Source organism: Daphnia magna, linkage group LG9 (genome assembly GCF_020631705.1).
Source record: "Daphnia magna isolate NIES linkage group LG9, ASM2063170v1.1, whole genome shotgun sequence".
In the NCBI taxonomy this organism is placed as follows: domain Eukaryota; kingdom Metazoa; phylum Arthropoda; class Branchiopoda; order Diplostraca; family Daphniidae; genus Daphnia; species Daphnia magna.
In genome coordinates, this window is record NC_059190.1 from 8385674 (window position 1) to 8400337 (window position 14664).

Genomic DNA, 14664 nt, shown 5'->3' on the forward strand with positions numbered 1-14664 from the left:
TGTCGTCGTCTGCATTCCCACTTGTGTTTTACAACATTGTAAAAAGAGCGTTTGAAACGCAGTAAACATTGGATGGAAAACTTTATTTATGAAACGAGATGTAGACGCGTTTCATTGCAGTGTCAAACCAATATGTTCCTTACAAACTGTGGTAACAAATTGAAATAAAAAATATGAGTGTGGCAAACCAATATGAAATGCATATAGATGTAATTTTAAAAGCTATATGTCAACCACTTTGATGAATATTTCTAAGTCCTTATCGCAGAAAAAGTAAACCAATATGCTGTTTCGTTAACTAGGCTACCCACGGTTTCAAACTGGTGTCACACACACTTAAAAAGGCGCAGAAACTACAAAAAAATGTAAGTGTGTGACACTATTATGAAACCAATATTCCCCGAATAAATCCCCAACACCAACTAGATGAATTTTTATGGTGCTTAAATCTAGTTCTACCTAAAGTTCATATTGGTGTCAGACACCCTCCGAAAAATGCCATCAACTAGAGGGGGAAATATCATTAAGGAGTGTCCTGCACCCGTTAGGAATGCTCTTGAATCTGGTTTACAAAAATTACCTTTACTCTAAGTAAAAATGAGGCAAAATAGTTCCGTAACACGAGGATCCGAAGAGTATCAAATGCAGCTTTCACATCGCAAATTCAGAAATACGTTAAACGAGGCTTTTCATTTGAAATTCCTCGGTTGCGTGAAACACACCCAATTTGAACCATAAATGAAGGGTTTGAAATAAGTGTTTTACACCACACCAGATCCACACCAAAAAACTCCACTAGGGCAGGGAATTATGGTGTATTTATTGTAAGTTCGAATAAACTTTTGCTCACTTTTGAAATTTGATTGAGCCCCATATCGATTAGCCTATATATATCGATTACTGGATTCAACTTGTTAGTCGACTTTCGAGAGGTGTACAGACGACATAACTGTCACGATTACAATGTCGGAGAAAGTTTCATGTTCCATGTGCTCAGTCTCAATTTCAATAAGACGCCCTAAAACGTTTTATGAACACGTTAAGTTCAGCCATGGTAAATCGGCAGGTTTTCATGTTGTTTGTAAACATCCAGGTTGCGACGGTGTGTACCATTTATTCGCGTCATTTAAAAGGCACTGGAACAAATGCCATCCAGAAACTTCGACAGTTAGACAAAATGCTGCTGCTGTTCAAACCATTAATGGTAAGTGAAGTATATATTTTTTAAATTAAAAGTGTGTAACCCTTTATATCTGTTTAAATTCAAATTCAGACAAGGCTAGTGATCCCGCGTCCATTGAAGATGTGGTTGTTGCTAGTAGTAACACAACTGATGACGTCAGGGCTGGTCTTGAACAATCATCAGCTGAAGATAGGCATGATTTTGATCACGAACAACAACCTTAACATTCTGGCCAGCAAAATTTGGTTCCTGCTCATCGTGAAATTGAATCCCTCCTTTTCACTCCTGGTGCTGCGTTTAGTGAATTTGAATGGGAGGCTGGCTTGCTACTTATATTGCGACAAAGATATTTCCTGGCCTACGAGGCCCTGCTCTTTGTGTCTGAGTCCATCCATGAGCATTATTCAAGAAATATGGCCATCGTTCAGGTAGAACTCTAGAATACATGTAAACTACTTATTCAACGAATCTAACTCCTTTTTTCATTAATTGTAGGAAAAACTTGCTGCCCTATTATCTACTGAAGTAACTGGTAGTACCAAGTTTAAAGCAGCTTTCCTGCGAATCAACCAAGAAGAGCAGCTCACTCGTCATCGACTAGAGAAAATTTGGACAAACTTCTTTCCTACTATTATGCCAAAGTCGGTCATTCTCAATCAAGATGAGCCTTTGTATGAATGGATAAAAGATGAGAAACTTTTTTGAACGAGGTCTTCAAGACAGGGTATGTAGTACCCTTTTTTAGAGTCCTTACAACAGTTTCTGTCAGTAAAAGAAGTGGACAGCGCTGTACTGTCAAGTTTCCAATCTCACACAACCGATATTGAGAATTACTACTCTGATATTTGGGACGGAACTTTTGTTAAAAGTATCCCTAGTTTCATTCGTGAAAATGGTGCAATCCTTTGCTTTCAAATTTACATGGACGAAGTTGAGCTCGCAAACCCTTTGGGTAGTAAAAGGGAGGGTAAACATAAAGTTTCCGTATTTTACTGGGTGTTGTTGAACCTCCCTCCTCAGTTTCGCTCATCCCTGCGTAGCATTCAATTACTTGGGATCGTCAGCTGTGATTTGTTGAAGCAACGTGGGTCTGATGTTTTTTTAAGATCTTTTATAGAGGATTTGATTCGTTTTGAAAATGGTGTAACTCTAACAGTCCGGAACGAAAAAAAAAAGTGGTTTGGTGTTTTACTGAATTTTGCTGGTGATATGCCAGCCTACAACTTTGTGGGTGGGTTCAAAGAATGGGTGGGTTTTGCTAAATCTCCATGTAGAACTTGTACTATTCATCGTGACAACTTGGAAACAATTCATTGCGAAATCGATTGCATTTTACGTGATAAATTGTCCCATGAAAAACAAGTTTTGGAATTAGAAATAGTCGATCAAACACAAGCCGCAAGAGATGCTTTGTCTTGTCAGTACGGTGTAAATCGTAGGTGTCCTTTTTCCGTTTTGAGATACTTTTATGCCACTAAATGTTTCATGCATGATCTTATGCACATTTTTTATGAAGGAACTCTAAATCTCGAAACAGCTTTACTGCTTCGAGTTCTCATACCTGATGACTCATACATTATTGCAACAGTTAATTACAACATCTCAACGCTTAAGAGTGGCCGAGAGTTCACATCTCCTCCTCCATTTAGAAAAAGTGAAATATTGGATTCAAAAAAGTTGTCTTTCTCGTCTTCCGAGATGTCATCAGTTGCAATGTGTCTTGCAATTGTTTTGGGGGAATTTGTTAGTAGCGAAAATCCTTATTTTGCAAACTTCCTTCTGCTTCTCGAAATAATGACGTCCCTTCAGTCTTATTCCTTTACTGAAAAGCAATTGGCAGTGCTACAGAAAAATATCGAGATTCACAACAAAAATCATGTGTTTTTATATCCGAAGCCAACTGATTCCGCTGGAAAAGCGATCTTTTCTAAACTACATACACTTATCCATTTTCCCAGCCAAATCAAACAGTTTGGCCCCCCCGCTTCTCGTGGTGTTTCCGTTATGAGTCAAAGAACGCCCCGTTTAAGAAAATTATGCGAAGGAATTGTAACTTCCATTACGTCCCTTGGACGTTAGCCTCTCACCATCAAAAACTTGTTGGCATGGACATAAGAATTGATGGCGAAGGTCACTATTTTGGTAAATTTGAAGATTATTCAGTAAATGAAAGCCATACCCCTTTTGCTGTGAAATATGCGCGATGGTGTAATATCTTGTGCGACGCTACTCCATTGGGGGAAATTCAAAAATTCAATCCATTAAACAAATCACCATGGCTGGGAGGAAATGTAAAATTGGCACTGTATTTTTGAGACAGTTACCTAATCATTGCAAACAGAAAGTATTTTTTCGAATCGCAGACGCGATTATTTCTGATCACGGCATTTATTTTATCATGGAAGAAATGGAGACTCGTTTATTTTGTCTTGATCGATTTTCTTTTATTGCTGTATCCCAAAAAACATTTTGTGTCGTCGAACGTCATGCTTTATCTTTTGACGCGCCTCTTCACTCATTTGAATACGAAAGCGAATTACATGTGGTCCCAAACTACTATCACATGTTGTGATGAAAATACATTGGTTTGAAAACAAAACTTGATTTAACGTGTTTAGGGATTTACATTTTGCTGCCCCATCTGCTGCCATTTTTAGCAGACAACCAGGCATGTGCTTTTCGTCTAATCGTCTTGTCTGTCGGCTATCGAGCCTGAGGTTCGAAATTCCAGCATGTCGGTAATACGCAAACTATGCGTACAATTTGAGTCACTTAAAAATCCTGTTAGAACAAACTGCGTTAAGTTGCCAGCACCTAGTACGCGAAGGAATTTGGTTATTCTGAAGGAAACTTTGCTAAGACAAATGTTAGATGACATGTCAATTCTTGATTTACAGTTCAACACATCAAAGCTTACACGAGTTGAGGATCTAATCATTTGTAAATACGATGAGGATTTCGGGCAACCAATTGAAGTTCATTCAGATGTGGTTTTGTTTGATAAAGACATAGTAATGGTAAGGCTGCGTAAACCTGTAGTTGAATTCAGTGAGTGTGAGGAGCCAGGTCAGAAACTGGTAAGAAAACTTGTTCGAACTTATCTGTAAAGTAGATGTAATGTTAAACACAACTTAAAACTTCTTTCAATTTCAGAAAATGTATCGAACAATGGTGACATCAGTGAAGATGCAGAAAGTACAGACTTTCTTAACAGCAGCTTGGAAGAAGACAGGATGTATACAAGTACACCTTATTCTGTTTCACTAGAACTAACTGGGGCCTCATCAAGCAACAAAAATAAGATTCTTCTTTGTGGAGATAAACTATATTTACTGTTTATTCTATTATTCTTTTCTATACCGTTGACATTGTTACTAACGCTCACGTGCATTGGAGACGTTGTAGCAGAGATGAGATGAGGAGGATGAAAAAATAATTACAATGAAATATGACTTGAGGGAAAGAACACTTTATTTCTGTGTAGATGTGGTGGGGGAGACAATTTTACCGACGTGGTAGAGAGAGAGAGAGACTAGGGGTACCTTTTACCTCGATACTTGATTTTACACTAAAAAAATTCAAAGGGGGCAAGGGCTTCTTAACGTTAACATAAATTTAAAGGGCCCTTGCCACCTACAATCCTGCCCGTGAGGGCAGCACCGTAGGTGACAGTCAATACCAAGAGAGTGAAGAAATTTTGCCAACGCAAAGAAAGCTCTGAAGCTGAGGACAACAGCACATATGTAGACATTGGTCAGTTGGATGGCAGCATAAACTCACTGAATGATGTAACTGCAAGCAACTCTCGTGTTCCTTGTACGACGCTGACCACTTCGATGAAAAATCCTCTTAACCCCTTTCTCTTAAATATTTCACTTTCCCACATAACAAACGTTATTTTTAGGGCCTTCTGGTTCTAAGACCACTGTAAATAGAAACCATCTCCAAGCCGATTCAGACGGAGAGATAGCCAGAGATCAGGCGACTGAACCGGAAATTTCAAAACAACTAAGTAAATAATTTGTCTTTCATTTGTGGCTGTTGACCGATTTGGTGTTCTATTTTGGGCTAATTCTTTTAATATTGTAACGCACAGCTGACGTAGGGTTATGCAACCTATAGAATTTATCTCATGGTTAACTCCCGAGAGTTAGATAAAACTGATGATTATTAAATGTCACAGGAAGGTTATCACCCAATTACTTAAATTCCTAGAACAGGAGAAAACGTCCATCGATGGTATAAAAGAAGACCACTCGGCTGGATCTGGGTTCCTTCCGTCTTAGTTATTCATATGTGTCAAACTTGTTTAAACCTTGTTTCCCTTATTCTTAGTTTACTCTGTAGTCAATTCTCTTTGATTTCCAAATAAACGGCTCTGACGTCGATTGCCCGTTACAATATTGTTAACAGAATCCCGTGTTCCACTTACGCTCCCCCAAAAAGGTTCTGAATCTTGGGAGATTAACCCACAACTTGTTCTGGCAATTAAAAACAATTCGTTGCTTTTGCACCAAAATCAATTCATTGCAGTTTGTGTGATGCATTTCAAAAGGACTCAGCTCTTAGGTAACAAGGGTTTGTACCGAAGCTACGCCGACATGATTGTGACGAAATACGACGTTCTGAGAGACCACGGCCCGATCTCATATGTAATTTTATACATATCTTTTTGTGTAATTGTTTCCTTTGTTAAATATTGCGTTATCTATTGCAGGTAACTGTCAAAAAAGGTGATTCGTGCCATTAATAACCGTTTAGATAGTCAACAACATGGAGCACGTCGCAAGCTGGCCAGGAATCAAAAGAAGCATGCCAAAAAATAACAGGCGGCCGCTGTCACAGCAAACGATGTTCTTGATGCTAGCAATAGTATCCAACCATCAGGAGATGATATCGACGACGAGCACCCCAACAACGATTCGGTGAATAAGGAAAAAGAAAAAAAAAATTGAAGAGTTTAAGGCTAGAAGAGAAATTGTCAATTCAAAAAAAAAGTTGTCGACAAAGGCAATGTTGGAAAAAATCCCGAGTTACAACAATTTTGAAATTGTAAAGTGCTTTTAGTCCCTAGTAATTCTCCAGTAGCTAACATTTTTTTTTCTTTTTCGTCCAGGTCTATGAAGATTTTGCTAGAATTAGCCAATGTGTGATCTTGGTATAGATAAATTTTGTGAAAACTTTGATGAACTTATTACCAATTTTCGCCAGTTTCTTTCGAAACGAAAAAATGGAGGACATACTTTTTCAAATGGAAATCGTGGAGATGTAGATGTGATACTTACAATCAATAGTTTGTGCTCAACAAAGCGTGGGGTTTCAGATTCTACACCGGTTATTCAAAAACGTCAGGTTGGTAAGCCTGTTGAGCCTAATTACAATGGCCTTACTCCCAGTGTAATGTTGTTTTTTGAGGGCGATGATGTCCATTCCATGTTAATTTTTGGCGGGGGGTGTTGAATTTCAAAAACATCCAAACTAAGAGTGTGTGCATTGCTTTGTTGAATCTGTTGGCAACGTAGTACGTCATTGATCGAGATTACGCAGCCGCCTACTCTGTTCTCGCCATTATCGATGTTAAATGTTTGACCAAAGATAATCCCAAAAAGAAGTCGAGAGTTAAAATTCCCACTTGTCTTAAAGACTTCTTAAATAAGTTCAACAATTTTATCGTAGACGAAGTTGCGGAGTCTTTGGCGTTAGAAAATTCCGAAAGTGATCGTGATTCCGATTAAGTTTATCATTCTTGTTATTTGAGTATCGCTCTCAGTCCCGCTTATTATAATAATGGTGGTTCCTTTTTAAATGCTGCTGCCTCGGTGAAGTGATGCCATCAACCCAAGTCAGTACTGTCAGTCAAGTCTCATGCTGTGTATAACGTGTCATACTATAATGTAATCTGGAACTGTTCTTCATGGAAATAAACATGAAATTTTTAATCGTGGGCCTATTCATTGGATTTCATTATGAAGCAGGTTAATAGTTTAATAGGTTGAATGGCAAGTAGGCTAGCAATAGCCACAATGTGCAAGTAGGTAATGTATGAGGTAAGTAGGGACAATTTTGCAAGTATGTTGGAGGTTTTTCTGGCACATACTTACATGCTTAATCGTTACTTACAAATATAAGTATGAAAAAAATATTTAAGTATCTTAAGCTCGTAAGCAGTTTCGTCTTGTAAGTAATCCTGGCCCACTTAAGTATGTTACGTTAAGTACTCTACCGCTGCTGTGTATTTCTACTGAAAATTTCCAGTCCTATTTCTCCATCCTGTTTCGGTTTGGTCCTATTTCACCGGTTACCACTGCAACTGCAAAACCTACAGTGCCTTCGACGACAACATCAACTACTACGTTTTCAATGACAACTACGGCCACAACCACAACTCAATCAACAAGTCCAACGACAAGACAGCATACAACAACTGATATAGCTAATGAACCTCCAGTCACGAAAGGTCAAACAATTCACACCATTCAACAATCATTTCTCCATGGAGGACATAGGAATAGAAATCATTGACATTGAACAACCAACTAATCAAAATATACCTGAAGCAGCATCTTTAACGATGGAGCAGGTGCCAGAGGCACCAATAAAAGAAGAAACTCCGGAAAATGGCTTACCCAAAAACATAGATGAATTCAACGACAAAATTAAATTCGAGATCACAAAAATGTACGAGCAATAAAAAATCAGCATTAAAACTGAACACGAGAACAAGCTCGCTTAAGAAATCCGCGACCTTTCTGCCAATTTTCTACGATAAAGAGAAACCAAGCTGTGATTTTAGCCGAAGGTAACGGCATTCTCGCTGCGTCAACGATTGGACTTCCAATTTGCTCGAGGCTACAAGGCTTTGGACAAAAAATGACACTTCAACAATGAAAAGCAAAAAGGATCTTGATCTCCGCAACAGAATCAAAATGTGGATTTCAGCCATACCTACGAAGATAAAAACTGCACAATTGGAGTAGACGGAGGGTCTATTCATCCTTACTCCGATTGTTTCTGGAAAACTCATTTAGTAAATTTAAATGGATTCCCGCTCACCTGGGAAATCAACAGACGATTGGACGACAACAGAGATTGGATAAAACAAAAAGCAAATATCCACATACCAAACCTGGACCTCTTCTTCACAGAATTTGAAGAACTACACCTAAACGACTTCGACTATGGACTGAAATGACATTCAGCACACGAAACAATGGAAATGGAACAATTTAATATTCTGAACGATATCGCAGGATGCAAGATTCAGAAGCAAATTCAGTGTCTGATATAGTAATGTCAGAAAAACAAGATAACCAGATCGGTACCATGTTTTCATGGTTCGACACATAAAAAATTTTTATTCTCTCTATTATCGGATTTATTGCATTCCTCATATGCCTACGCATATTTCTAATATATGCGACCCATACACAAGAATCATGGAAAGAATCCGTCAAACTAGAAGACTGAGAAGATACGGAATCAACCTGGAAGAAGCTCACTAGTTAACCTCAATGATTGTGAATTCAAACACTTAAGCAACAAAAGAAATTATAGAACAACCATTTAATAGAATAGTCGCACCAATACCACTTACCATGGAAATAATTGCACAAACGCACCCTGCCCAACCAAGCGCACGGCAACAACGAATTATTTATCCCAAAGTGGAAGAAGATTGGGAAGTGGATCAACCTCACAGATGCACAAGAAAACACACAACGTGCACTTGCGTTGTGGGTTATGGAATAGTATGGGAAGACTTTTGCAGATGCTCAACGGAAGCTGAATCTAAAAGTAAGTAGGGGAGAACGGGGTCAACTTGGACACGGTTCATATTGGACAAAGACCCTAAGTGCTACATGTTATGGAAAAATGGTTTTTTTTTTATATTTTTGTATAGACTGCAATGTTTAACGTTCTAGAAAAAATATTGATTAAAATCGAATCATTATTGTTCTTGTTATCGCAGAATTAAAAAAATGGCCCTGTTTGATGTAATATTCTTCCCTATTACTGTAAGCATTTTTAAAGTGAAAAACACAACTGAATAAAATAATGATATGTGAAATAGCCAATTCATTTCTTTGATGATTGATAAAAAACTTAAATTTTAATGCCTTTCCAGTGTTAAGTTATTAACCAAATACTAAATAGCACCGGGTTGGGTCATTTTGGACACACAATTTTGGGGTCATATCGGACAACTTCGATATTGGAGTGGGAGGTGCTTGTGGAGAAGCCATATACGCCCGTTTGACAAATCGATACTCGATACTCTGTTAAGCCCTCCCATTTTACTCTACCCGCCTACAAATTGTCCATTTCAGCCCCCTATTTCGTAAAAATGACATAACTCTCTATTTTTCATTTCTATTGCAAATATTTCAATATGAATGAATAAAATATTGAATAAGCAGTCTACCCATATTTTTTTAAAATTTATTTTATGTCTCCTTATGAGGAAAACTGGCAGTGTCCAATCTCACACCGTCCCTGTCCAGTTTCGCCCCGCCGTTTAAATAAAAACTAAAAAAACCTGACTTCATTAAAACCCTTATAACTCGTTTATTTTAAAACTTAAAAATTACAAAAAAATTGTGGAGTTACCCAAGAAGGTGCTGCACCATTAACTAAAAATAAATATTAGAAAAAGAACATAGAAATCTAAATATAGAGGAAAGAAATTTTTTGACCCCGTTCTCCCCTAACCATTAAAAATAACAAAAAACAACTAGACCCAAAACTTTCTTAATGTAGCATGGGTGAAAGGGGATAGAAGAAAAGAAGTAAGTGTACTAAATTCAAAATGTGACACATCAAAATAAAAAAACTTGATTTGTCTCCACTATACTATTAGTGTTAAAAAGAATCACACGAGTTGTATTTATATATTTATTTATTTATATATTTATATATTTATATATTATTAGAAAATGAATACAACAAGTGATGACTTAAATGTAAACAATGGTTTTACTCGAACAAAAGGGGATAATCATTACCAAAAATTGGAGAAGCGTTTGAAGATCTCTAGGGAAACCAGGGAACTCCTCTAACGGAGCCCAGCTCCGGGAGCTCAGCTCTGGGAGCTCACCCGATGGAGACTCATCTAACGCAGATTCGGGGCAGCGTTTTATACCGTCGCGCGAATTAATCCCCTGTCGGACTGCGTATTTGCGTATCTTTCTTAGAGCTGGCTTCTCCCGATAATTTCTTCACCATATCGCAGCGTTGTCCAAGGAGTGGATGACTCATTTCTGCGAAGAGATAACCAATTTCTCTTTCACCCGCGACAATAGCCACCGAACAATCAAGTGTTAAGTGAAAATGGAAGGTTTCAATGTAGTAAAGGAAAACAACTAAGAAACAATAGTGATGGAACGGTACAGTGAAGATGCATTGCAACGTAGTGATGCAACAGATAGTGATAATCAACAAGAAATATATTACGTAGGGATAGAAAGTGACATTTGAAATAGATTGTGAAACACAACGAGAAGGACATTTCGGAGATTACGGTAACTGTCCACCAACGTTCAAATTCGATCGAAATGCAACACAAAAGACCAAAATGTAGCAACTGTGAAATGAAAATGCACCCAACTTTATCCGCAGCAAGAGCAGACGCCATTCGTAAAAAAACGCAAGCCATCACACGACTACGTGATCAACAAATTTTCTTAGGGTTGATAGACGCCCCAAGGGAAAAAATAAGAAGATGCATCAATAAATTGGGTCCCACTGCATGGGATTACTATCCGAAGGCAGAATTTCTAAACCAGATGTTTGATGGCAAAACACTACTTCATATGACTGTGAAAGCGGGAAAACTGGACATAACAGATTTACTGTTATATTACGAAGCAGACCCAGACATAGAAGAGGATGGCCAGACTATCAAACAGCAGAGCGAGAAAAGATGACTCTTCTGGCTGGCCACCAGTAGTCGTAGGGACTGGCGCTGGGGGCCTTGAGCTCACACAATCAACGAACGGCTTAATCCGCTCCACATGTACGATTTCAGATTTTGGAGACCACCCTCGTCGAAGCTCATAATTGCCGGGGGTGGTTTGGCGTACAAAGGCGTACGGCCCAAACCAGCGATGTAGGAGCTTTTCTGATTTCCCTACCTTTCGTACGGGTTTGTAAATTAATACTTCTTCGCCCGGCAGGTAAGTCGGGCCTCACGGCGCCCTTCGTCGTACCGAATCTTTTGCTTTTCGACCCTTTGAACCTCGTGGCGTGCTCGTTGTAGCCTTTCCGAGGCCCATTCAGTAGGGTCTTGGTCATGAGGGGGAACAAGATTCGGATCTGAATTTCAAGCTCCGTCGACGAGGAGAGTGGCCTCTCTCCCATACACGAGATAGAAAAGAGTTTCCCCGTGCTCTCCTTCCGACTGGTATTGTATGCGAATGTCACGAAAGGTAAGGATTCATCCCAGTTTCGATGGTCTAACGTACATGGATAACAAGTCGGCCAGAGTATGGTTTAACCATTCGACCAAACCATTGGCCTGCGGACGGTATGCAGTGGTCGGTGTATGGTTAGTTTCCATCACCTGCAACACTTTTTGCGTCACTTCCATCATGAAACAGCGCCCTTGGTCGGTTGTCAATTGGTGAGGGGCACCGTGGCGCAACAGAAAACACTTCACTAAAAAGTCAGCTACCTCGGTGGCCCCCGCTCTAGGCAGAGCCTTAGTCTTTGCCCACTTCGTGACATAGTCCATGACAACAACAATGTTAGTATTACCACCTTTTGAAAAAGGACCTAAAATGTCCATTCCCAATCTCTCGAAGGAACGCTCAATCCGCTGAATTTCCATAAACCCAGCTGGACGATGGTACACCGTCTTGCGCGATTGACCCTCGTGACACGTCTGCAAAAAATCGCGGATATCTTCTCCCATGCCTGGCCAATAATACCGGGCCCGTATCTTGTGTAGGGTCCACGTGAGTCTCAAGTGTCCAGCAGTAATGTCGTGATGACAAGCGCGCATCACCTCTTCTCTGAAGGACTGTGGGACACCCAGTCGTTAGAGGAGGCCACCCTCCATTACTTTTGCATGACACAGAAGTCCATCCCTAAGACGATATTGGGGGTAAGGTTTTCCCTTTTCCAATTCAGCAAATACCAGCTTCCACTCGGTCTTCTGGGCACACTGTAAAGCACTTTTGCTTTCCAGGTCAACGTTCAGGGCAGCAAACATACACTGCAATTCCTCGTCTAGTTCCTGTGGGGCGTCGGTTGGGTAACGAGAGAGAGCGTTTGCGTCTGAATGTAATCTCCCGTTCCGGTGCACGATACGTAGTAAGAATTCTTGGAACTGGAGAATCCAACAGGCTAGGCACCCTGCTAAGTCCTTTTTTGTTAACAACCAACAAAGGGCGTGGTGGTCGGTTACTACTAGAGTTTCCATGCCCCAGATGTAGCTGCAAAACTTTTTCACTGCCCATACCAAGGCCAAACACTCCTTTTCGGTAATCGAATAGTTACTTTCACTTTTGAACAGCAGTCGACTCGAATAGGCCAATGGCCTCTCCACATTGTCAACGCGTTGTAGCAGTACGGCCCCTAGGCCGTAGTCACAAGCGTCAGGGTGAAATTCAAAAGGCCTACTGAAACCGGGGTAGGCTAAAATTGCTGCTCGGGCCAAAGCCTGTTTCAATGCAAAAAAACTTGCTTCCTGGGGAGTTTCCCACGCAAAACAACCTCTTTTTTTAAACAAGTCCGTAAGTGGCTTCGCGGACTGGGCCTCCGGTAATAAGAACATAACCCCACGAAGCTGCGAACGCATTTCAACTTTTCGCCAGGTTTGTTAAAAGAGGATGGGATGGGAAAATTGACAACGGCGTGAATTTTATCCGGATCAGGACGGATACCTAATCCACTGATTACGTGAACAAGAGCTTTGATCTCACTGGCCCCGAACTGACATTTGACTAGCTTGATCTTTGAGCACACACTTAACTGTAAAGCAGACTGTAAGGCAGTAAAAACTTGACGAACTCGGCTTAGATGTTCTTTAACTCCCGAAGCGTAGATAATGATGTCATCCAGGTAGACGAGGCAGAACGACCACCTAGGTCCGGACAGGACAAAATCCATCATCCGTTGGAAGGTTTCGGGGGCTGAGGCCAACCCAAACGGCATCACCAGGAACTGGTAAAGGCCTTCGGGAGTAACGAACGCGGTCTTATCTTTGTCGGCTTCGTAAAGGGGTACCGGCCAGTACCCGCTCTCAAGGTCAATTTTACAAAAAATACGGGCATTCCCCATACGCGATAGCGTCTCTTCTATTCTCGGAAAGGGTACACGTCCTTCACTGAGATGGCGTTCAGCAGACGATAATCAACGCAAAAACGCCAGCTTCCATCCTTTTTCTTTACCATCACTACCGGCGAGGCCCAGGGGCTGTTTGAGGGCTCGATCACATCCTTTTTTCCATTTCATCGACCTGTTCCTGGACTATCGCTCTTTGTTTCGACGAACTTTTGTAGGGCGGTTGGTGCACTGGTGCGGCGGTCCCCGTGTTAATGCGGTGCTCAGCCTTTCGGCACATCCCTAGTACACTATCCCTCAACGCAAAACAGGTGCTAAATTCTTCGAGGACGTCTATTAAGCTCTCAGCGTCGACGGCAGGAAGGTCTATGGACACTTGTTTTTTAAACACTTCACGGATGATAGCATCTGTTATCAAGGGATCAGTACGGGATGCCACCTCTTCGAACATTAACAAGACCGCTGAACTTTCCCCACTTTCCCCCCTTGGCTGGTCCGCCTCCTCGATGGGTACCACTGAGGAATCAATGACTTCCATTTGGCCTAACACCGTGCCCTCCCGCAAATACGTTTGTCGATTAGCCAGATTTAAATGAGTGTACGGTCTTGTAGGGGATCAGCGGTTACCAACACCTTCCCGGTAGTAACTCCCTTAACACACGATAGATGCTCTGAGGGTTCGATCATCCAGTTTGCTTCCCCCAAATTGGCTTGTTCAATCTCCACCGGAACAATTGCCATCGGAGGGAACATTCTACCTGTTTTGGTCACTACCCTAGGATGTGAGCTGCTTTCTAGCTCTTCGATCACCCCACTCTTCGACCAATATTACCGTTCGTTACAATATTGAAAGCTTGCTCGATATTACAGATCAACAACGTCAAGCATGTAAAAAATTGGAGGTACAATTCGACACCGACCACGTAGAAATTCTCGATTTCACCATTCGGTATGACACATCATCACGCCATTCATTAAGTTCTATTGGGACGTCGGCTTCAGACGTTACGATTAGCACAACGTTATCTCAGAAGAGGTCTACTCGTTCGTTGCCAACCGATCTTCCCAGACAAACCAGCCAGCGAGACCTGTACATCCAGAAGCATATGCTGGAGCTGGAAGTAAAGTTGGAACAAACCAAGATCCAGATGGAAGACAACGCAACATCAGTCACGGAAACGTTGAGTAAGGCTTGAAAT

At 40.7% G+C, this 14664-nt stretch overlaps 1 protein-coding gene across 3 annotated transcripts; it reads left to right on the forward strand.

Annotated features, from left to right (window-relative positions):
• Window positions 1–971: 971 nt before the first annotated feature.
• Window positions 972–3421, forward strand: LOC123475769. 3 transcript variants are annotated; one of them, XM_045178800.1, is made up of 3 exons: window positions 972–1204; window positions 1274–1611; window positions 1679–3421. In XM_045178800.1, the coding sequence occupies exon 3, from the start codon at window positions 2105–2107 to the stop codon at window positions 3260–3262; it is 1158 nt and encodes a 385-aa protein (XP_045034735.1). In that variant the 5' UTR covers window positions 972–1204; window positions 1274–1611; window positions 1679–2104; the 3' UTR covers window positions 3263–3421. The 3 variants fall into 3 exon arrangements, with proteins under 3 accessions (XP_045034735.1, XP_045034737.1, XP_045034736.1); XM_045178802.1 differs by having other exon boundaries at window positions 1679–2074; XM_045178801.1 differs by lacking the exon at window positions 972–1204 and having other exon boundaries at window positions 1270–1611.
• The last annotated feature ends 11243 nt before the right edge of the window (window positions 3422–14664 follow it).

Excerpts from the sequence above, each read along its gene's own strand:
- LOC123475769 (XM_045178800.1), top strand. The coding sequence starts at position 2,105 with ATGGACGAAGTTGAGCTCGCAAACCCTTTGGGTAGTAAAAGGGAGGGT.